This window comes from Artemia franciscana, chromosome 11 (genome assembly GCF_032884065.1).
Source record: "Artemia franciscana chromosome 11, ASM3288406v1, whole genome shotgun sequence".
In the NCBI taxonomy this organism is placed as follows: Eukaryota; Metazoa; Arthropoda; class Branchiopoda; order Anostraca; family Artemiidae; genus Artemia; species Artemia franciscana.
The window spans coordinates 19823027-19848664 of NC_088873.1; the positions used below are offsets into that span (position 1 = coordinate 19823027).

General features: G+C 33.1%; 1 protein-coding gene and 1 long non-coding RNA gene across 3 annotated transcripts in view; one reads left to right on the plus strand and one right to left on the minus strand.

Annotated features, from left to right (window-relative positions):
• The first annotated feature begins 1261 nt into the window (after positions 1 to 1261).
• Positions 1262 to 25638, plus strand: part of LOC136032938 (uncharacterized) — a 212308-nt gene continuing 187931 nt past the window's right edge. The window contains exons 1-3 of one of the 2 annotated variants that reach the window (XR_010618812.1): positions 1262 to 1316; positions 17855 to 17978; positions 20814 to 21042. This is a non-coding gene — a long non-coding RNA (uncharacterized LOC136032938). The remainder of the gene's footprint in view (positions 1317 to 17854; positions 17979 to 20813; positions 21043 to 25638) is intronic. The other variant, XR_010618813.1, reaches the window with a different exon arrangement.
• Positions 15866 to 25638, minus strand: part of LOC136032937 (protein shisa-3-like) — an 83559-nt gene continuing 73786 nt past the window's right edge. The window contains exons 5-7 of the mRNA XM_065713406.1: positions 22261 to 22530; positions 17498 to 17600; positions 15866 to 16389 (exon numbers count right to left, since the gene is read on the minus strand). Of these exons, the coding sequence (XP_065569478.1) occupies positions 16299 to 16389; positions 17498 to 17600; positions 22261 to 22530 (464 nt within the window). The 3' untranslated portion in view covers positions 15866 to 16298. The remainder of the gene's footprint in view (positions 16390 to 17497; positions 17601 to 22260; positions 22531 to 25638) is intronic.

Genomic DNA, 25638 nt, shown 5'->3' on the forward strand with positions numbered 1-25638 from the left:
CTTTTCTTCCACGCTTATTTTAACTGTAAAAAACCCCTACCATCCCTACTGTTAACACCACCTAGATTAGATAAGACAAAACCTACTTATACTACCTACTCTAATATAATATTTATTTTTTGACTCTTTTAATTGAAGGAGCTGCTGTGCACCAACCAGAGGGGCTCATTCCATTTCAAATTGAAAGTGCTGTTACCTTATGTAAGATTCAAAAGTGACCGGATGGTCACCAGCTGGCACGTACGCAGGGGGTGGGGGGGTGGGGCTTTGGCCCCCCCCCGAAATTTTGTGAAATGTTTAATTTCCCAATGGTTTCTTGGGATTTTTGGCAAAAGTAGGACATTTATTAAGAATCTAGATACATGTGTGAAGCCTTTTTTGGGGGATTTTACAGCATGCTATTACCCGGTCAAGTCACTGCCCAATTATTAATCCATTTTCTGTCTAAATTTTTACCTTCTTTGAAGCAATTAGCAATTGTTCTGTTATTTTTTTGTAGAGAGTTTGCTTTCCACAGCAAAATAGAATTATCCCTGATATTAGGGCGTTTATCCCCCCTTTTCAGGATAAAGTAAAGCTTTTAATGGATCAATTTTGGAAACTATCATTTTTCATTAAAATCTACGTTTTTGCAATAGAAGAACTACTCCCCACAGCACACATATTGAACTGTTAACCCTAAAATTTCCCTTTCAGTGGGATATAATAAATTAAACACTGGTTCTAAATCGGTATGAACATAATCTGAGCCTAAAACGTACTTTTGAGGCTTCTGGCTTCTTCCCCTACAATGCTACAGATTAAAGTTAATCTGTATTTACCGATATACGTGCTTTTTACATTACTGAATAAAAAAAGTGCTATTTTATATCTGCTGTTCGGAAGGTTTTGGCCCCCCCGAAAAAAATTTCTGCGTACGTGCCTGGTCACCAGTCTTATTTGCCCTTTTTGCTACCCGTATCCCTCTAGTTCCCAAAGAAACGTGATAAAAATTTTACATAGCCATTATGTTCAAAATAATCGAATGGTCTAAAATATATGTATATATGCATGGGACGACATGACCTCCACAAACCTTGGCACAAGTAACATAAATAAAGCAAATTATCAATTGTTCAAACATATATTTTTTACTGGAATAACTACAAAAACAAACTTCTCCCACAAAAGGAATATTTCAAGAAAAAAATTGAATGAATTACACCTTTATTTTCAACAATTCACAAAAATAATAAAACAATGAAATGAATCAGTTGTATTTCAGAGTTCAAAGTGTCATAATCTAAATTGGATACTGCTTGGACATTATTAATTTAGTAAGTTTTATGTGAAGACAACAAAAAATTTCGCAATAGGGATTATAGTGACGTATAATCCCTACTTATACTTACTGACATACATGTTGAAGATATTGCACGGACATTATCTCACACTGAAAATAGCGAATTCAGTTACTTTGTAAAGGATTAAATAAAAAAAGTTTTTTTTTTTTTTAACGGGAAGTAAGAAGCGACATTAAAACGTAAAACGAACAGAAATTACTTCGTGTATGAAAGGGGCTGCTTCCTCATCAACGCCCCGCTCTTTACGCTAAAGTTTGACTCTTTCAACTATTTTAATTTCAACTGTTTTAAGTTTTAATGTCGCTCCTTACTTCCCGTTAAAAAAACTTGTTTTTTTTTCATTTAATTTCTGAACGTTTTTGAATCAATGCTTGTTTTGATTTTGACTCTCCGCAGATGAATAGTTAAAGCGAAATTTGCATATTTATTTTTTTTGGCTAATTAGTTTTCTCGTAATTTTGGCCGCATGATTTTGAGAAAAAAGGAGCGGGGGAGTAGGCCTAGTTGCCCTCCGATTTTTGGTTACTTAAAAGGGCAACTAGAACTTTTAATTTTTTACGAATGTTTTTATTAGTAAAAGATATACATAACTTACAAATTAGCTTACGTAACGAACTTCTGTATTCTCATGTTCTTATTACGTATATGAAGGGGTTCACCCCCTCGTCAGTACCTCACTCTTTACACTAAAGCTTAAATTTTGTCCCAATTTCTTAATCACATTGAAATATTTCAATAATATTCCCTACCCCTGAATCACAAAAGCCGTAGAATAAATAGTTGAAATTACTAAAAATGCTTTAGCGTAAAGAGCGAGGTATTAGGAAGAGGTGAGCCCATCATATGCGTAATAATTTCTGTTCGTTTTAAGTTTTAATGTTTCTCCTTACTTTCGGTTGAAAAAACTTTTTTATATTTATTTTTTGATTTTTTTTTATAAATAATGCTAGAAAATCCTGCGCTCCCTTCATAAAACTTTTCTTCCCCCGTGATAAATTCTTCCAAGGAAAGTTCCCCCAACATATCCCCCTCTTCTCAACCCCCCTCAACATAAAAATCCCCCTGAAAAGGTCTGTACATTTCCAAATAACCATTACTATATGCAAGCACTGTTCAAAGTTTTTAACTTGTGGCCCCTCCCACGGGGACTGTGGGGGAGTAAGTCGTCCCCAAAGACATATTTATAAGGTTTTTTGACTACGCTGAATAAAATGGCTATCTCAGAATTTCGATCCGTTGACTTTGGGAAAATAATTAGCGTGGGAGGGGGCCTAGGTGCCCTTCAATTTTTTGGTCACTTAAAAATGGCACTAGAACTTTTCATTTCAGTTAGAATGAGCCCTCTCGCAAGATTCTAGGACCACTGGGTCGATACAATCACCCCTGGAAAAAAAAAAAAAAAAAAAAACAAATAAACACGCATCCGTGATCTGCTTTCTGGAAAAAATACAAAATTCCACATTTTTGTAGATAGGAGCTCGAAACTTATACAATATGGTTCTCTGATACGCTGAATCATATGGTGTGATTTTCGTTAAGATTCTATGACTTTTGGGGGTGTTTTCCCCTATTTTCTAAAATAAAGCAAATTTTCTCAGGCTCGTAACTTTTGATGGGTAAGATTGAACTTGACGAATCTTATATATTTAAAATCAGCATTAAAATGCAATTCTTTTGATGTAGCTATTGGTAGCAAAATTCTATTTTTTAGAGTTTTGGTTACTATTGAGCCGGGTCGCTCCTCACTACAGTTCGTTATCAAGAACTGTTTGATTATTTTGAAACTAATTGTGACGAGAGATTGTGACGTCAAAGTAAAAGAAACGAAATATATTGGAATCATTAAAGGTATACTGACCAATTTTGATGGGGGGATGTTAATTGATTGCGGTAATATTACTCATGCGAAAGGAATAGGCAATTCTTTGGCTGTTAGAGTGTTTTGTGAAAACCCTGTTGCGCTCGCTAATGCACTTCGACTTAGTATAAAGATTGGGTATGAGATATATCGAGTTTACGAATTCCAACGCCCACCCAAATGCTGTTATAATTGCCAATCATCAAATCATTTAAAATCAAATTGTGATAAAGAAAAATGCTGCTCCCGTTGCGCAGGGCCACATGAATCCTCACCTGATTCTCCGTGTCAGGCTACACCAAAATGTGCGAACTGTCAAGGCAATCATGTGTCATTCTCAATGAAATACCGAATTCTTCGTGAACTTCTGTCGAAACGATCGTCCTATGCAAGAAAATGAGTGTTAAGACTAACTTCACTATATGTTCGTTCAATATTAACGGTACTAAGGATAAAGACGTTTCTTTAGATCAGAAATTAGAAAATTTTGATGTTTTATTCCTCCAGAAACATCTCGTACCTTTAGTGAGCTTAAACTCCCTACGGAGAAGTAACAAACACTAAGTTTTTTTCTAATAGTGCATGCAAAACATCTGGCAGACCATCAGGTGGCCTAGCATGTTTAATAAAAAAGACACTGTTTTCACTACCCCCTTTATGTTAAAACGAGAGTGATTGTTATATTGCTATTCCTCTTGCCAACCTTGTCCTCATTAATGTTTATCTCCCCTGTGACCAGAAATCCCTCCGAAGTTTAACTAAATTTACAAAATCTTGCGCATTAATAAAAAATCTTCTGAATGGCATCGAGAGTAATGGACTGGACTGGTTATTAATCGGTGATATGAACTGTATTATTAACTATTCATCAGTGCGGACTGAGCTTCTTTTAGATTCCCTACCAAATAGTTAAAAAACTTTGAAGAAAGATGCCTCCCATTCCTATATCCATAATAGTGGCTCACTTTCGGACATTGACCATTGTATCGTTTCTTCTGGTTTTATCTGTGGCGAAATCCATGTTGATCAGGATGAGCGTGATTATGACCATCTCCCCCTATCCCTCACTGTTACCCTTAACGCTACTGCTGAAAAGAACCTTCGTCCTAATTCTAGAAAATGGGTTTCTAAAAGAGAATGGAACAAAGCTGACTGGTCTCTTTATTTTTCTACACTTGTTAGCCTTCTATCAACGATTAAAGTCCCTTCTAATCTGTTGTGTACAAGTGTTGGATCCCCAGAAGCCAGAATTTAGCTGAATATTTATTATAGCCACACTGTATCGTGCTTAAAGAGGTCTGAAGAGGTAGCTGTTCCCCTATGTCGCTTTCGAGCCCAAACAAGAAGTTCAATTTGGAAGAATGATCCAGAGCTCAAAACTATAAAAAATTGGGCTAAATTGTGGCTAAAAATGTGGATAGCCTGCGACCGTCCTTGAAGGGGTAATGTTTTCGATATTAAACAAAGAACAAAGCTTGATTTTAAACGCTATCTTCGAAGAATCAGGTATAATGGTGCCAAATTTCCTAAGACTCCTAGCCAGTGGAAAAAAGGGATTCATGTCGTGAAGTTCGATAGATTGCCTGCGGCGGACCGAATCCCTAATGTATCATGGATCAATCATTAGTAAGATTAATTAATTAATAGTAAGATTTTCGATACAGTGATATATGCGGTTCTTTTTCGTTTTACCAAGCTCTGTTCTAATCTGTTGCCTAAGAAAATCACTCAAGGTCATGTACCTCCCGTTTGTGTTGACCGTGTTAAGAGAAGTGTAGAGAGACTTAAATCAAAATCTTAGAATATAGACGGCATCAGTGCTTTTCACCTCAATACCGATTCGGAAGAATTAGTTTATCACTTGCAGTTCTTTTTTCAGATGTGCTTATGCTCTTCTTTTTTTAGTTGGTAAAATTACGTCAATTTTGAAACGTGGTAAGGATCCAACTAGTTGCGCTTCTTATAGGCCTATTACGGTTGCTTGTACTTTAAGTAAAGCATTGAATATGTTTTGCTCCCTGATCTCGTGTCTAAAGTAGATTATATGTCTAATCAGTTTGGCTTACAGCCGTATATAGGATGCCAACATGCTCATCGTGCTATAGCTTCGCTATTACTTGAAGCGCATAAAAATGGTTTTGAGGTTCATTTTTGTGCACTCTATGTTTCAAAGGCATTTGATTCAACATGCCATAGCCAACTCTGGTATTCTTTAATCCAACTTGGTGCAAATGTGTCTATTATATCAACTCTTCGTTTTTGGTATGCTAATTCATATGTCCGACTTAAGTCAGGTGACACCTACGTTGGTAGTATCCCCATCCGTTCTGGTCTTAGGCAAGGAGGAATCTTATCCCCTTATCTTTTTAATGCTTGTCTTTATTCTGTTTTGCCACGTATTAATCCATCATGTTTTTGAGGCCTAACTAATCTTTCGTATATTGCATATTGCAAATGATTTACTTTTGATCAGCCGCACTAAATCTAGCCTAATTAAGTCAACCCAGATTGTTTCTAAGTCTTTTGAGGAAATCGGCCTTAAACTTAATACTGAAAAATGTGAATATTTAGTTTTTAATGCTAAGCATCAAAGTAGTGATCTTGTTTGTGGTTATTTTTCAGTTAAGCTTGTTTCTTCGATTCGGTGGCTTGGTATTAGTATTTGCTCATCTTTATCGGCTTTTCGATCTTGTGGGATTAATGATATTAAAAGTAAACTTAAGATTGGGTACGCGAAAATTGCCCTGAACCGAGGCAGATTTTCACGAAAGGCTTTATCCAGACTTTGTTCTATATATTGCGACCATTCTATATTGTTTCTTTCCGGTTTGCGCCCGTTTTTTAATAATCAAGATTTGCAAGGTATAAGGGTTCTGTATTTTCGTTATTGTAAATGTTTATTGTATCTGTCGCGTTCTTATAGAAATCAGAAGATTATTAGAAATTTTTGTGCCACTGATATTATTTTTGCTTATAAAAAACTCTCTGCTAGATTAGTTGCTGAGGCCTGTCAACGCTTGGGTTCCTACCACCCTTTGATTAGACTGTATTGATTGTATTATTTGTGTTATTTTGTTATGGCACTTGGTATTAACCAAGTGACATATAGCAATCGCAAATTCTGTCGGCTGTCTGTCGGTCCCGGTTTTGCTACTTTAGGCACTTCCAGGTAAGCTAGGATGATGAAATTTGGCAAGCGTATCAGGGACCGGACCAGATTAAATTAGAAATAGTCGTTTTCCCGATTTGACCATCTGGGGGTGGGGATTAGAAAAAAATAGAAAAAAATGAAGTATTTTTAACTTATGAGCGGGTGATGGGATCTTAATGAAACTTGGAATGATGTTTGAATGATATTGTGTCTCAGAGCTCTTTTTTTAAATACCAACCGGATCTGATGACATTGGGGGGAGTTGGTGGGGAGAAACCTAAAATCTTGGAAAACACTTAGAGTGGAGGGATCGGAATGAAACTTGATGGGAAAAATAAGCACAAGTCCCAGATACATGATTGACATAATCGGAACGGATTCGCTCTCTTTGGGGCAGTTGGGGGGGGAGAGGGTTAATTCTGAAAAATTAGAAAAAATGAGGTATTTTTAACTTACGAACGGGTGATCGGATCTCAATGAAATTTTATATTTAGAAGGATATCGTGTCTCAAAGCTCTTATTTTAAATCCTGACCGGATCTGGTGACATTGGGGGAAGTTTGGGGTGGGGAACCTAAAATCACGGAAAACGCTTAGATTGGAGGGATCGGGATGAAACTTGGTAGGAAAAATAAACAGAAGTCTTACATACGTGATTTACATAATTGGAACAGATCCGCTCTATTGGGGGGGGGGGGGGTTAATACTGAAAAATAAGAAAAAATGACGTATTTTTAACTTACGAAGGAGTGATCGGATCTTCATGAAACTTCACATTTAGAAGGACCTCGTAACTCAGATCTCTTATTTTAAATCTCAACCGGATCAAGCGTAATTGGGGGGGAGCAGTTGAGGGACCGGACATCTTAGAAAATACTTAAAGAGGTGAGATCTGGATGAAACTGATGGGAAGAATAGAAACCTGTCTAAGATACGTGACTGACTTAACCGGACCGGATCTGCTCTTTTTGGTGGATTGGGGGGGGGGGGTAATTTTGAAAATTGAGGTATTCATTACTTTTGAGGTGTTTGTAAAATTGAGGTATTTTTAATTTTAAATTCTGACCCGATCCTGTGATATTGGGGGGAGTTGTAGGGGAAACCGGAATTCTTGGAAAACGTGGAAATTGTGGTATTTTTATCTTACAAATAGATGATCGGATCTTAATGAAATTTGATTTTTAGAAGGAATTCATGTCTCAGAGCTTTTATTTCAAATCCCGACCAGATCTTTTGACATTGGGGGGAGTTGGAGGGGGAAATCTTGGAAAAACACTTGGGGTGGAGGAATCGGGATGAAGCTTGGTGGATAGAATAAACAAATGTCCTTGATACGTGATTGACAGAGTCGTACTGGATTAGCTCTCTTTGGGGGAGTTAGGGGGAGGGGTTCAGTGATTTGGGGAGTTTGGTGCTTCTGGACGTGCTAGGACGATGAAAATTGGTAGGCGTGTCAGGGAGCTGCACAATTTGACTTGATAAAGTCGTTTTCCCGGATTCGACCATCTGGGGGGGGGGGGGGGGCTAAAGGGAAAGGAAAAATTGTAAAAAATTAGGTATTTATAACTTACGAGTGGGTGATCGGATCTTAATGAATTTTGATATTTAGAAGGACATCGTGACTCAGAGCTTTTATTTTAAATCCTGACCGGCATTAAGCCTCTTATTTTCCTTTTTAAATCAATGTATTGATTCATAGAATTTTTTTAGAGCTCATTCCATATGATGTCTTGGCTCTTAGCTCTTCTTGCCTCGTCACAAGTGCCATATGAGCTCTTAGCTCTTGTTTTTCTTTCCTTAACGTTTTTACTCCGCTTAAATTGTCAAAACAAGCGGATAACAAATAAATTATTATTATTATTATTATTAATTATTAAAACAGTTAGAGTACCACTAGAATAACAAATAACCTGTGCACAGTCGCTCAATTAATTAATAAATCACATAATTAGGAGAAAAATAACATGATCTCTGTTTCTCGACTTTTTAGAAGCCCATATGATCTGAGATTTGAATGAGAAAACGAATTCACAGCCATCATTACTACCCAGTAGACTGTTTCATAAGACCATATTAATATAACGAAATGCATGAACCAATCTCATAGTGTTATTTATTCTCTTATAATAGCGTATCGGCATTTATAGCATGATACTAATGACAATCAGAAATAGAAGAACATAATCCACAAAATACCTTGTGCAACATCATTCAAATACTGGTATATCCATTTTGAATAACTGATGATCTCGTAACTGACAAACATAAAAATTTTAAAATGGCTATAAAAGTGAGTTTATTACTAAAGTTAGCACATTTCCCAATTGACGAATTGCTTTATTGTGAATTATTTTGGTTCCTCTGTTATTTGTAGAAATATTATTTGCCGAAAGGGCACACTCTTATCTATATATATAAAAATAAGTTGTTTGTTTGTGTGTCTGTTTGTCTGTCCGCATATGACGTCTGAATTATTTCATCCTATACCAATTCAAAAACGAATGTATTCAAGCCGAAGTAGCTGAGTTGGTAAAGCGTAATGTTCCAGGTTCTAGGTCCGAGAGGTTCCAGTTTCGAACCTTGGCTTTAGCATTAATACAAAAGAAGAAGAAAAACTAAAAAAGGTAAAAACTACAAAAAAACTAAAAAGAAAATACTAAAAAAACTAAAAAAGCTAAAAAACTAAAAAAAAACTAAAAAAACTAAAAAACCTAAACACTAAAAAAGAAAAAAAAACTAAAAACTAATAAAAAAACTAAAAAAAACTAAAATAACTAAAAACTAAAAAAGAAAAAAAAACTAAAAAAGGAAAAAAACTGAAAAATAAAGGAGAAAAAGAAAACTAAAAAAAAATAAAAATAAAAATAAAAAAACTAAAAAAGGTAAAAACTACAAAAAAACTAAAAAAAAGGAAAAAAACTAAAAAAGCTAAAAAAAGGTAAAAACCAAAAAAAAAAACTAAAAAGAAAAAAAAAGGAAAAAAACAAAAAAATTATTTCATCATATACCAATTCAAAAACGAATGTATATACAGACCGGGACACAGGGAATATAAATGACGACCGGGACACTCAAAGAGAAATTACAGACTGGGACACCGGGACACAAATGACGACTGGGACGTGTGTGTAGACTGACGTCATGTTTGTCGACTGACGTCATTAAAAGGATTGAGCTGTATGTCGTCATGAAGTTGTTTGTCGACTGACGAAATTACAGACTGGGACACAAATGACGACCGGGACACAGGGAATATAAATGACGACTGGGACACAGGGAAACAACTACAACGGGGACGCCGGGGGCACAGGGGGATATATAAATGAAGATAGGGACATAGGGAATGTTTGATTAGCAATCACCATCAACAAAGCTCAAGGGTAATCATTAGAATAATGAGGTATAGATCTGAATACGGATTGTTTTTTCATGGACAATTATATGTTGCATGTTCAAGAGTCGGTAAACCCGACAATCTATTTATATGTACAGACAATGGAACAGCGAAGAATGTTGTATATTCGCAAGTTTTACGTAGTTAAAAACACACACACACACACACACACACACACATATATATATATATATATATACTAGCTGTTGGGGTGGCGCTTCGCGCCACCCCAACACCTAGTTGGTGGGGGCGCTTCGCGCCCCCCCAAGCCCCCCCGCGCGCGTAAGTCGTTACGCGCCATAATAGTTACGCGCCATTGTAGTTGTGTCCCTATGTCCCACCTGTGAATATAGATAGATATATATATATGGTTTTAACTACGTAAAACTTGCGAATATACAACATTCTTTGCTGTCCCATTGTCTTCATTTATATCCCCCTGTTTCCCCCGGTGTCCCCGTTGTAGTTGTGTCCCTGTGTTCCGGTCGTCATTTATATTCCCAGATAGTTTTCTTTTTTTACTTATGTCCTGGTCGTCATTTATACTCCCTGTGTCCCGGTGCTTTGTTGATTGCTAATCGAACATTCCTTTTGTCCTGGTCGCTTTCTCTTTGAGTGTCGTCATTTATTAGTTTTTTCCTTTTTTCTTTTTAGTTTTTTATTGGTTTTTACCTTTATTTTAGCTTATTTTTCAGTTTTTTCCTTTTTTTTAGTTTTTTTTTATTTTTTATTTTTTTTAGTTTTTTACCTTTTTTTAGTTTTTTTAGTTTTTTTTAGTTTTTTAGCTTTTTTACTTTTTTTATTAGTTTTTAGTTTTTTTTGTAGTTTTTGCCTTTTTTTAGTTTTTTCAGTTTTTTTTTTAGTTTTTTATTGGTTTTTACCTTTATAGGTATTTTTATTTTTTTAGCTTTTTTATTTTTTTTATTAGTTTTTAGTTTTTTTGTAGTTTTTGCCTTTTTTTAGTTTTTTCAGTTTTGACGTCAAGTCATTTATATCCCCCTGTTTCCCCCGTTGTCCCCGTTGTAGTTGTGTCCCTGTGTCCCGGTCGTCATTTATATTCCCAGATAGTTTTTTTTTTTACTTATGTCCTGGTCGTCATTTATACTCCCTGTGTCCCGGTGCTTTGTTGATTGCTAATCGAACATTCCTTTTGTCCTGGTCGCTTTCTCTTTGAGTGTCGTCATTTATTAGTTTTTTCCTTTTTTCTTTTTAGTTTTTTATTGGTTTTTACCTTTATTTTAGCTTATTTTTCAGTTTTTTCCTTTTTTTTAGTTTTTTTTTATTTTTTATTTTTTTAGTTTTTTACCTTTTTTTAGTTTTTTTAGTTTTTTTAGTTTTTTAGCTTTTTTACTTTTTTTATTAGTTTTTAGTTTTTTTTTTGTAGTTTTTGCCTTTTTTTAGTTTTTTCAGTTTTTTTTTTAGTTTTTTATTGGTTTTTACCTTTATAGTTTTTTTAGTTTTTTAGCTTTTTTATTTTTTTTATTAGTTTTTAGTTTTTTTGTAGTTTTTGCCTTTTTTTAGTTTTTTCAGTTTTGACGTCACCTGATCCAGTTTTTTCAGGTGACGTCACCTGACCCATCCATCCATCCATCCACAGACAGACAACTTATTTTTATATATATATATATATATATAGATAGATATATATATATATATATATATACATATATATATATATATATATATATATATATATATATATATATATATATATATATATATATATATATATATATATATATAAATAAGTTGTCTGTCTGTCTGTGTGTCAGGTGACGTCATGTTTCTGTGTCGACTGACGTCATGTTTTCGACTGACGAAATTACGAAATTACATTGGGACACAAATGACGACCAGGACACCGGCACATAGGGAATATAAATGACGACCGGGACACTCAAAGAGAAAGCGACTGGGACACAAGGAATGTTCAAGTAGCAATCACCATCAACAAAACACCGTCAACAAACCATCACAAATGACGACCGGGACACAGGGAGTATAAATGACGACCAGGACATAAGTAAAAAAAAAACTAAAAAAAGGTAAAAACTACAAAAAAACTAAAAAGAAAAAAACAAACTAAAAACTAATAAAAAAACTAAAAAAGCTAAAAAACTAAAAAAACTAAAAAATAAAAAAAACTAAAATAAGGAAACAAAAAGAAAAATAAAGGAGAAAAACAAAACTAAAAAAATAAAAATAAAGAAAAAACTAAAAAGAAAAAAGAAAAAAAAACTAAAAAAATGTAAAAACCAAAAAAAAACTAAAAAGAAAAAAAGGGGAAAAATACAAAAAGTTATTTCATCATTTACCATTTCAAAAACGAATGTATATACAGACTGGGACACCGGAATACAAATGACGACCGGGACACAGGGAAAATATAATTTCACTGTGATTGTTCTAATTCAAATTACAATTAACAAAAATCCCAACTACTTCGTTTCATGAACTAGATTAATAATAGTACCATCAAAAGAACCATTATTCAAAGAATGTATCCGTGCACTAGTATGATAAAAGATCAAGTAGCTAATGCTGCTCACATTAACACCTAGATAGCTAAGGCTAGTAATTGTATTAAGGTACAGTAGGACATCAGCTATGTGAGTTACGAGATCTTGAAAGTTTGCCTCTGCGACTGTCATTGCTGTGTTGCATGTGAATGTTGCAAGAATTGCACCAGGAAGATATAAGCTTAACATATCAAAATTCACTAGAAATAAAAATGGTCCCAAAAGAGATCCTTGTGGGACTCCACAATCGACTTGGACTGGAACACCTGTAGTGTCATTAATCACTACCCACATTGATTTTCTATTCAAATATGACTGAATCATTGAAGACAGCTTTCCCTGATACCGAAATAACTAAGTCTATACAACATCAATTCAAAATCAACCGTGTCAAAAGTCTTTTTACAATTGTTAAAAGTTGTTAACATAATGTTAACATTTTCAATTATGCTGTTAACCCATTGTAAATGTTCAATGTAGTACCAAAAGTTGAACCAAACACGACCAGAAATAAAGTAAAATATTACTTGAAACTTAAAATCAACTGAAACCACTGTCAACAAATGTCAAAGCAAAGATCTACAGAAATTACACTGAAAGATCTAGTCAAAGACGAACAGCAGTTACCACAAACCAAAGTAGGACAAACCATCCCTAAGCCTTCTAAATGCCAGACCGTTGTTTATGCTTAATTGGAAACAATTGTTGCCTCGATTAGTGCAATATTAAAAAAATTAAGAAGAATAACGAAAAATAGAAAGAAAATCAACATGAAAAACTGAAATTACTGAAACTGACTGAAAAAAAACATGCTGACTGTTTAATATATATTGATATCCATTCCTGGAAGTCTCAGAAATTTTGTATTTATTAACCTTAAAATATTTGAAATTTATTTTGTTTTCAGTAAAACACAAAGAACACTGGCCTTAGAGGGCTGAAAGATCATCAATAATATTTCTATTTGTGGTCATTTCTGGTCCTTTTAGGTCTCAATTGAAGATTTACTGTAATTCATCGCAACTTTCATGGTTCGTTAATTCATTAGAAGTCATCACTATTTATTCTAAGCTCTAATGATAATTTGGCTATGTTTCCACTCAACTTGGGTTCAATGGAGCTCATTACCTTTCTTTGAATAACTTTTTTCTTGTGAATTTTTTTTCCAGGTTAAACTATGTACATTTTTAATTATTATTGTTTTATAATTGGTTAAAGAATATTTATTGCTCTACCGTTTGTCTACATTTGAAATGTGTTTTTTTTATTATCAGGGGTATTCCCTACCAGATGGACAAAAGCCTGAGGTATCCCAGTGTATAAAAAAAGATGATAAGACTAATGTCAATAATTACAGAACTAATGCCATAATTTTTCTGTTGTAAAAGGTTTTAGAACAAATATTACAAAAAGAAGAATTTGAAATTATTTGGGTATATATTTTTTAAATCAGAAGACAGTTTGGATTTTGGTCCGGTCGTTTAATTTAAAAAGCATCGTTTAATTGAAAAAGCAATTATATCCCTTTCACTTAAAAATTAATGATTAATTGGATAACGTTAATCAGGAATTATGAATATTTTATGATTTAAAACAGCATCAATACTCTAAATTATTTTATTTTGTTTGAGATAATGAATAATTGAGGAATCCTCGGAAAAGTACTGGATCGTATTTACAAAACACTGAAATCAAAGTTTAAGTTTTAGGTCATGTGTCTCAACCTAATTCTCTGGATGATATTGGTTTGCCCCAGGGGTTTATTAGGACCATTACTATTTTTAATTTATATAAATGATCTTACTAATTGTTTATCCCATATGAATAGCCTAGCAGTTATATTTGCAGATGATACAATAGTTTCTGTTGAAACTAAAATCCTTTCATTATTGGATTTTCATTATTTCATTATTAGGAAATCTAAGCACGGAATTTATTAAGATTGGAAATGACGAGCTAGTTATTTCTGGGAGTAAAATAAGACGATTTTGATAATTATTCTTGATGATTTTTATCTTTTAGTAGCCATTCTGATCATCTACATTTAAAACTATCCAAAATTTAAGTTGTTTACATAGAATAAAATATGCTTTTCCCTCTCGAATCATTAATTTTTTTATCATTCATTAATTGAATCATACTTAAGATATTGACTATTATCTACTTAAACATTTCCTATTCATTTTAAACCTCTCCATTAAAACAAAATGAAGCTATAAGAATTCTTGGTACCTTCCTTAATTGCCCTAAATGGCTTGAAAGTCTTTCAGAAAGAGAAACTTTGTTCTTATTTCTTAATATACCAAGCCTTAGTCAACCAAAAGATTGGCAGTTCTCTCATTGGCATGATGATATTCAGTCTTCAGTGATTAATTTTACTATTCACATACTGTTGCCACTCTCTCACACTGACACGCTTATATTTCAGCTCGTTCAGGAACATATAGACCCCCTCGGTGAATTATAAAAGAGCTATATTTTTAGTAAGATTTCAAATTCCTTTTACCGCAAATAGGCTTAAATCAAGAACAAATTAGGAATTCTGAATAGCCAATCTTTTTTAAAGAGAAGCTCATAGAATATATTATTCATCCTTGATAACAGGGACTTCTTACTCTATAACTATTTTGAAGCATAATATCATGAATTTGCCGCATTGGAGTAGTGTCCTTTGTCCTTTTCCTGTTCTAATTTGTATTTTTTTTAAGTTGTAGTTGTTTTAAGTTTTTTTAAGTTATATTTTTTACTTTAGTTTTTGCATTATTATTTTTAATAACTATTCTAATACAGACAAATTTTCATGCATAGTAAATTTTGGTCTCCTCGCATTTTCATTAATGAATAACAATTGGTGTTAGTATTTCAAACCCTATACTAATGAAAATACGTGACTTAAACTTGGTGAAACTGATTTGGAGGTCGAGTTAAGCCAAACTAGCGCAAGGTCTAAAGTTTTGTAATTCACATCGTTTTAGTATAAAATCAAAATAACTCAAATCAAATCAGTTTTCCATATCGAACCATCCGGCCTGTTATAAACTAGAATGTTTGGAACCACCATTGGAACCTTCTTTATCAAGGGCTTTCTTTTTGTTTTAATTAATGAAACTAACGTCTAACTAATTCTAATTAAATTCTAATTAAGTCCACTAATGAAATTAACGTCCTGGATACCATCCAAACCGTTCTTTGACATATCTTCTCTAGGAAGAAGATTAGATTAATATTATTTACTATGGTGAAAACCTGGAAGATGATGCAATTGACAAGGTAGCTGATGAATGACAGGATGACAATAAAATAAATAATCCATAAATTGTGCGTTATGATACTTAGGAGATTAGTGGTAGGATAAATAAAGGTGCTGTACCAGTAGATGGCATAAAGACGAATTTGTTTTCGACATATTTAAATCTTAGAAGGTTTTGAAAAAGCATACCAAATGTAAACGTTTAGGAATAGGTTGCCCTGAAAACATTTTATCAAACAAAATGTCTGGTATATTCTGGAAATAGTTGCAATAAACGTAAAAATTCATGGAAATTGGAGAAGGTGGCATAGCTTAATATCAAATATGGTTCCGAATATGGTCACCAAGAAAAACGAGTAAAAAATAATTTATTTACACAGACTTGATAATACAAAAATGATAATAACAAAAATTAATGAAGTTCAGTCATGTTCTTGAACATATTGAACTGCATAAAGTATATGTAGATGTTTTGCTTTCACGCACTGTACATACCTGCTAATACAGAAAAAAAAGACTTCGACAATCTATAGTACTTTGTAAACCCAAACTGCAAAACCAGAACAGCTCTTGCATTATATAGGACTTCAAAATTAAAGCTCAAGTTTTACGCATCTTTAGTGCTCGTATGCCAGGTAAATGCTGTTGTTTTTTGGTCTTTTTAATTGCACACATAAACACTACTTCATTTTATGTCATAGAATATGAAGCTTTAAATGTTCATTAAAAGCTCTCAAAAACATGGTTGAGCTATTTTTTATTTGCCGAAGTTCCTTTTGTAATCTCAGAATTTGGTTGAACTAAAAGCTTCTTCTAGCTGAAGAACTTTGGGCCTTTCCACTGTGCTTACTTCTACTCTCGGAGAAATGATTCCACTGAAAAAAAAAAAGCTTAGAATAATTACTGAGTAATATTGTCAAAATGGAAATGAACGCACAAAATTCAAACCTTTCAAAAGAAAATCAACGTTCCTTTTCATATCTTGTTATGGTTTAATCGCCGTTATAAATATATGATGAATATAGCCCTCTGATATTTTTATTTTATGTTGATATTTTTGTTCTGATATGCAGGTTGATTGAAGTGTATAATTGTACATGCAATTAGCTGCATATCTTCAATTCAGCTTACAGATGACATATGTCAGCTACTGAGGTTTTACATACCCCTCCAACCGAAGAAAACAAATTTACTGGGTTACTCATAAAATAAATTCCTGGCCTGTGTAAGCATAAATTTCTTTAGCTGCTAACACAGGCTTTTCTTTTGGGCCACTTCTAATTCTTTTTAGAAATTGGAAATTCAAAACATGCAAAAAAGAACGTAAACTAAACTCAACGAATTAATTGGAAATACTTGTAAGAGCTTGGTGTCGTGGCCGTTAAATACGCCCCCGTCCAAAAAACGAAACATGAAATTGGGTGTTTTTTATCTCGTCATATGAACGACATCTTTTTTAGGAGTTTTTGTTCAGGTTCAAAAAGCATAAGGCATTAAAGACTTATTTACTTTTTCTTCTTTGAATATTGATGAAGACTAATGATAATTCTTAGCATTATTTTCACTGTTCTTTGGCTCTAATCAAGCTTAATTTATATTCTGTGCATAAATTCCTGATTTCGCAACTTAAAATATTGACATGAAGACTATGAACTTGCTTTGACGTCCTTACTAGCTCTTTCTTACCACCATGAGCTGTACGAATATGACACAATTTGACAATATTCAGCTCAGCACCATTCAACTCAAGCTCACAGCTCAACCTCACAGACTTCACAAAATTCACATCTAAAACAATAGGACAAATCCAAACTCAACTCCCAGACAACCAAACTTTAAACCAAGTGTAGGTTAAGCTGTATGGTCTAGGGCTGTCTGAAAATCATAGAAAGCATTTAAAAACAGGTTAAAAGAAAGTACAAGAATATTTCATATAGTTTGCTGATTAGTTAATCTTTTTAAAGAAGAAAAGATAAAAATTACCCTGTGAAAGTTGAGTTGACAGTTGGCTGCATCGGTACAACAGAAGATGGATTTGAGTCAGCTAGCAGTAAACTGTTCAAGAGGCTTTGACTATCAGTAACATCTAGAAAATTTTGAAGTTATTGGCATTACAGACCAAGGCAAATATGCAAGGGGGAGGGTTCTAGACCTGAATTTTAGACGTCTTGTTTTTTTTTATCATTTTAAACAATCTTAGGGGATAATACATTTCTTTTGCTTATTTGGAAATCTCCTCTAACATGCCTATGTGCCTGAACAAGCTTGTATTTCTTAGAAGGGGAATTGAAATAATAATAATTAAACGGATGTTTAAAGAATGTACTAATAACAGTTCAGTTACAGGTTCACAACAATTTTTTTGAGTCGAAGCTTAGTAAAGGGCAAAGAACGTGGAAAACATTGGACATCCAGAACTCAAGCGAACAACGTAAAGACATGGAAGCGTGGGATCTCTTGTGCGGTAGGATCACTAATAAGAGCAATAAGAAATGCTTTCGTCATGGAAAATTCTAAAGTTTACGTTTTGAAGTAAAAAATACTATCAGTACTAGTGATAAAGATCGCCATGATTGAATTGAAAAGGCATAAAGGAGTGTGATCATACCCTTATCTATGGTTGTTGATTTGACTACAGTTAAGTTAACCATAGTTCTGTCTGTGCTTCTGACAAGGTTACGGACATTGAAAGTTTGTATCTTTGTTATTAAGACAAAAGTTGAATTGCCAGGCAAATTTCCCAGGTAAACTTAAATTGAGTACTTTTCAAAAAACCTATGGTTACTTTTTTCAGAAATACCAAAACCCTTAGTTGGAATTTCCAATATCCTTAAGTGAGTGCGTGTTGAATCTACTCAGTGACCAGAGGTACTAAAAATCAGTTAGAGTTTCAATGCAAAACGACCAGAGATGCTATAGCTGTGGAGGGTTAATTCGTTTGAAGTTGACTGTAGTTCAACTAAACTAAAGATCGAAATCCGGCCACATTCAAGGGTTAGCAGATGCTAGATGGCGTTGACATTCGCTCTTTCAATGGTCGGGCTGATTTTGCTTCTCATTAGTTTCAACAGCTATGTTAAGAAGGACAAACTCTAGAAAAGAGGTGGTGCCAATTTATGAAAATATTGGAGTGGGGCGCAAAATATTTTCCTTAGAATCCATGGGAATTTTTTCGTTCATTTACAATGTAAACACCAAAAAAGGAAATTTTTAAATGAAAATACGAGAAAAGAGTATTCTTCAATCTAGTGGGGGAATTTAAGGAAGCAAAATAACTCCTTCCCTCCATACACATTTGGTGCCGCTGAAGAAGAGGGAATTAAAGTTAAGCTTTTTCTTTTAAACAGTAGCAAAGACACCCCTGGAACTCCATAGACTTTTGCTAGTTCCTAAGAATTTTTTAGTACAAGACAAAAAATAAGAAAAAAGAAACTAATTCTCTTTAAATGACTATCATGCTACAATTTTTATATTATATTCTGTAATCAAATAAAGAAAGTAAGTCATAATACAGATAGTAAGTCATAAGTGTTGTCAAAACGTTAAAGATAAAAAATTTCAAAATTGAAACATCTGAAATCGAGTGCATTTGAAAAATTCAAATCCAAGCCACGTTCAAAATTGGTTTCGAAATCGCTATGAAAGGCAACTCAAAATTTTTGGAAGATAATGAAGTGCAAATGCACCTCTCGCTTAGAGACATAAAATTAATATACAATGTTATCCCGAGTGTATCTCCAACTCGAATAATTTCTTTTTCATTCCCGTTTCTATATAATTATTATGGTATTGACATAATAAAAAAACATGCTGCCCAGTTCTCTATAAAATATGGAAAAGCCACTCATCAAATTAATGTCTCCTCTGTGTCTTGGAAGATAATAACCAGGTTGTTACGTACAGATGTAGCATGTCGTAAAGAACCAACTTCTCAGGAGAAGCATACAACTGATGTTTTGTAATTTTTACAAACCATATTTTTTGGATGTTTTATATGATTTTTGTAATTGTAATTTGTAATTTTGTAATACTATGAAATAAACAATATACAAACTTCCGGGATTTCTTATAGTTATGTCTTAATAAGCGTTTAATCCTCTAGACTTAAAATAAAATATCGCTAAATAAGAAGATAATATGCATAAAAGCTAAGGAGTAGTAATGTTTTATAATTTTTGCTTACTAATATGGTAGAAAAGGAAGGGCTGTTGCAAATATATGCTGTTGTAGAGAAATGGTCAGCATAATAAGCTATTTGGTCAAATAATACAGATTATGTTACTACAAACACTCGTACACACATTACGTTGTGAGAATAAACTACAGTGTGTTCCTTTCATTGTTTCGGGACTGTCGTTAGATGCAACATTGCTCTAAGATACAATTCAGGGTGTTTCAATGATGAGAATTTTCAACCTTACCAAAGGCTTACTACCAAAAATGTAAGTAACTGGTTAGGTGGGATCAAAATACTTTACCCTCCCCCCATTTGATATTTTGGTATGCATATTTGTTTTCGGTGTCTGGTCATATACTGAGATTACACAGAAGCTTAGTGGTGTAGCTTAAAAAAAACTTTAATCACTGGTAAAAGTGAAAAGCTAATGCAGTCTTATAGAAACCATTTTACAAATTTAGGATTAAAAAAAAAAAAAAACAAAAAAAAACAAGATCTATGGAACAGATCAACAGAGAAAACAATCAAACAATCTATTCCTTTAATAAAGTTCAAGAAATGCCTTTTAGGCCGTAATTTAAAGAAAATCTTGTTGAAGTTGTTTCTTGGCGATTGGGTTTTGAGGATTATGTCAATTTTTAATGTGCTCAAAATTAGCCGATCGAGAAATGTTTTTTATTATATGTTACATACAACTAATTAAGACAAGTTTAAACGTCAAATGATAGCTATTTTTTGAAATATTTTGTATATAATATGGCTATAGTATTACAAGGCTATGTATATGTACACTTTAAAACTCGGCTTGGAGTCTACTGTACTACATAAAAAGAAAACTTAAATTATGAGTTAAAATGAAAAGAAGCAAACCAACCTACCACTGATGGCCCTTGTCAACTATAGTCAGGTCACCATTGATTTATGCAAGTTACAACTTGATTGTAGTATACATAAGGAAAATTAATGTTAGCACTAACGTTTACTGTTTATTTATGAATGACCCAGGTATTCTAAATTTAAGAATTTTGGACATGGCTTGGAGTATTCAAGGCATGGCTCCTGACAAGTAAAGCTCAAATTCAACTATCATTTGGAGTACCAAAGTTTGTTTTTGCATTTTAGGTAACTTTCCGAGCTCAAGTCTTTTTCTTGGATAAATGATTATCATCTATTTCAATACGGTGTCCCCCATGAAGTTTTACTAGTCAATAAATTGCAAGCTGTGCAGCGACCTTGGAAGAGACTCTTTTTAAAAATTTGCATTGGGATTAGGGAGTTCAAGAGGAGATTAATCACCAGAATTGTTAAATGTTTTGTTCTTTTGGAGGTCATCCAATTTCCAGCCATCTTGGTAAGTTTGAAAAATTGTCTGCTGACTCTCAGAACTTTTAGGCTACTGAAAAATTATAGAGATACGTTTTACGAAACAATTTAAAGCTCTTAATCATGTCAACGTCCATTTGGCAGAATCTTTCTGGCAATAACATCTTAATTTGGTACATGGCACCAAAAATGTCATAATTTGGCCTCGTTTTCTAGAGTTGAAACGAGGCCATAAAAAGGTACAGTTATAATCTCTACGGTTGAAAATTCTTACCTGGAAGCTCACCAATCCTATTCTTGTAAAATCTCCCACCCAGACCCTTCCCCCCAGTAAATGAGAACTAAAATACACGTTCTGAAAACAAAAACTATTGCATGAAAAAAAATGCTTAGCAAAAGATTTGCCTTGACAACACCAGCGTAAGGTGGCATATTGCACCAAGAATTGAGACTTTCCGTCGTACACCATTGAATTTACCATGGTCAAAACAGGGCTAGAACAAAATCAAAACAAAATAAAACAGGACTAGCTCAAAATCAAAGCAAAATAAAAACAGGGCCAGCTCAAAATCAAAACAAAATAAAAACAGAGCCAGCTTAAAATCCAAACAAAATAAAATAGGGCCAGTTCAAAATAAAAACAAAATAAAAACAGGGCCAGTTCAAAGTCAAAATAAAATAAAAACAGGGCCAGCTTAAATTAAAAACAAAATAAAAACAGAGCCAGCTCAAAATCAAAACAGAATAAAACCGTCGGAATCACCATAGTTAAAAAGCTTTAATTAGGTATTCAGTTTTTTAAATTATGCAAAAAACCCACAAAAGGATATTTTAGCGTAGGTTTACACCACTGCTTCTCCTTTTTCTTATTTTTTTTTCACCAGCTCTAGGAAGTTGCTGGAATATCATGGAGACATAATTAAAGAAAAACATCCGTCATCTTTATTTTATGCAAGTTCTATAGATGTATGTTGCATAGGGACGCAATGCAATAAAAAAGGATTGATTTAAGTTTCAATTTCTCTCTCTACTTCTATCACAAAAACATTTTATTTGGCTATTTTATAAATCGAATGATAGCATGTTCCATGAGAGATACTTCATGTACCTTAGAAAAGAAGGGAATTATTCCTTTTAGATTCCCATATAGAAATGCCTTTTATTATTAGGTAGTTTCCTATTTATTAAATCAATGATCTAATCTTTAAGGGACACCCCGTAGATCTTAGTAAAAAAGAACAAGTACCTTCAGATTCCCATATAGTAATATCTTTTCCAATTGATCCTGGTCTAATTATAGCCCTTGGTAAAGTAGACCTCAAAACAGCCCCGAAACCATAAGGATTTTTTGACAATAATGCGATTGGATTACCAATCGAATTTCCAGATGACGTCGACGTTGTATTAGAACTATTGTTCGTCGTAGCAATTGAATATATGCTACCAGACTCCGAAAAAGCGTTATGTTGCACCAAAATATTTGATGATTCATTCTCTGTTCGATATACATTTTTCTCTGAAAATAGAATATTTGTATGAGTTAAAAAAAAAAGTTTCAAAACTGTACTTTTGTAAAAAATCTCTCCTGCTAACTCCATTTCATGGATAAACTAAATCCTAGAATGATTATTATTTTTTTCTTATTGTTTCATTAAAGAGTGACGCTTATTGGTACTCAATTTGTGGATTCTTTCAATTGTATCTAGTGTGTTAGTTTCCATAAGATGGCGATGCAGCTTTAACAAAGAAAATTCTAAGATAAAACATCAGCGGTTAATTAAGATAATACGCCATACAAAATCTTATAAATAAAAAACCAGGTTGTAAATTACTTTTTAGATTAATATTTCCATGAAGTGATAGAAATTTTGGTTGAGTCTTGGTCAATATAAATTTTCTCTTAAATTATTACTAAAAACATAAAAACAAATATTACTAAATTATTAGTAAAAAACGTTTACTAAAAACATCTTTAATATATTTTCGTTTTAAAAACCATTACTTGGTGGTACTGAGAAAATGTTATCTCTAATTAAAACTTTTCATGAATTAAATCATAATTTTAAGAAAAATATAACACTCGCAATTTGTAACTACAGATGCTGCACCGTCACTCTCTTTCTTTTATTCTGTTCTTTGCTATACAGTTGCTATATGTGAATATCTGACAAGAATGTTTATATATCATATAAAACATATTCGAAAATGTTCCTGCTTCTCTGATTTTATGAGAATCGAATACGAGTCTGTAAACTGCTAAAAAAATAAAAATAAAATCGTAAGAAATATGTAAGCAAATCTAAAACAAATCTAAACAATAAACAAAACATCTAGGACAAAATATAAAAATAAATTTAGCAATTTCTAAGAAATGACTGAACAAAAATCAATTACCAAGGGCGAGCCACACACACACACACACACACACACACACACACACACACACACACACACACACACACACACACACACACACACACACACAAATTAATAGATTAACAATAGACAACATCATAATTGACAATTTTCTTTTTTTTATAAAGATCGTAACATTAATTTCTGAAAAAAACATCAGAAAAGAAAAATATATTTACCTATTTAACTTTTAAGCCATGAAAAAAAAACCAAAAAAAAAACCAGTCAGATCATCATATGTGGTTCATAATCTGGAGCCTTCTGTTCGGAATAATCTGCGGGCTAGCATCTAATATCTAAGCATCTAATATCTTAGCATCTAAGTACGGAACTAATATTTTTTGAAGGGCAGGAAGTTTTTGATGTTTTTTTCGCAGTATTTTGGGGTGACGTGGGGGCTGAAACCAGTAAATAGCATTTAATAGGACTAGTTTGTTGTATTGTGTTCATGTGTATGTGTTGTTGTTTTTTATTTATAAGATAGGCAAGATGGATAATCTTGAGTTGCTATGTTTAGATGTTTATTTATAAGATATAAATCATAACTTGAATTTGCAGCACAAGTCCTTAGGACTTTCTTTTTGGTGCAATAATTTATTAATGGTGTATTTTTTATTTATATTTATATTGTAGATAAAAATAAAACCTACCTATTACTAAGGATATATTATATGTCAAAGTTCCTTGATACATATTAGGGACTTTTTTTTAAAGGAGATTTTCTAAATCAAGAGAAATCAAAAGAAAATGCTATCCTAGTGATAGAGACGAAACATTTTAAAACTTTTAATAAAAAGTCAAATATATAAAAAAGCAGAGGATTTGCTAAAAGTAAAAATATATTGTCATTCAGGCTAAACGGTCCTGTTGGAATATATTTAATTTGTAAAACCAGAAAATAGATTCTAGGTCGCTTTTAGTAAAATTTCCAACGTTTCTTTTACCAATATTCCAATTACTCCTTAAAATATTTACCTAAGAGTTGTTTTTCTTATTGCATCAGTAATTATTTAAAAAACTCCTTCCTAAATTCCCCAAAATCTGTTTATTGACAGGAGAAGTATCTGAAGATCTTCAAATTACTTTTAAGGTTTTTCAACCATAATAACAACCTTAAAAGGACTACAATAACAGCCCCTGCTAGGTACTATAAGCATTTTAGGGGCTATATTTTTTGTTATCTGCCATTCTAGGCTAAAGATAACAGCAGATAATTAATGATCATTAATGATAATTAAGTTCTGGAACACACACCCTTAGTCAATCCAATTTGTTTTTCTAACTGTCTCCAAGTATTTCTCTCTTGCTTGTCAAACTACAGGAGACAAGATAATCAGTGACAATGCTGAGGTAACCAGAACATTTCAAGTTTACCAAGAGAATTGGGAAGACTTTTTGTAGATAGTTGATTAAATTACAAAAAAATAAGGGACAAAATGTTCTCAGTGTCTCAACTGCTCTTAACTTTGGATATTTTTAGAAAGACAGCGATAAAAGAAAAACAGTTTATTCATTTTTTATTATACATCTTACGAAGTCAACATTGCTGCATTGATTGTGATTTATTCTTGCGTCAAAGACCCCCCCCCCCATAAAAAACAAAAAATAAACAGTAAAAGATAAAGGGAGGGAGTCCATTAAAAAAAAAAAAAAAAAAAAAAAAAAAAAAAAAAAAAAAAAAAAAAAAAAAAAAAAAAAAAAAAAAAAAAAAAAAAAAAAAAAAAAAACTGTCTCGCATGCTGACCAATGGTCGGCGTTGCGCAGGTACCGATCTCTTGATTCACTGCCTTTGGCCGGGAGTAAAATGCATGGTTGGGGGCAAATCATCCAGAATTTTCTAGGTACCCATTTGGAGCTGGGTCAACTCTGGCTGAGCTAATAGAGGTAAACTATTGACCCTAGTTCCAAAGCTAATAACCAGCAACACCAGGACTCGAATCCCAGTTCTCAGGATTTCAAGTCCAGTGCGCTAACCACTCAGCTAGGACGGATGTGTCTGTATTTTAAAGCTCAATCTTTAATATGCTTGGATGAAAAATATGAAGTTGAAATTTAAGCTTTAGACCTTATAATTGAAATTTGTATAAATGTATGGAACTGTATTTTCATCCAGTGAATAAAAAAAAAACAAAGTAGATATTTCAGCAAAGACCTCCCTTAAACCACCAACAGTGCCAAAAAAAATATATAGAGTCTACTATTAAAAGAA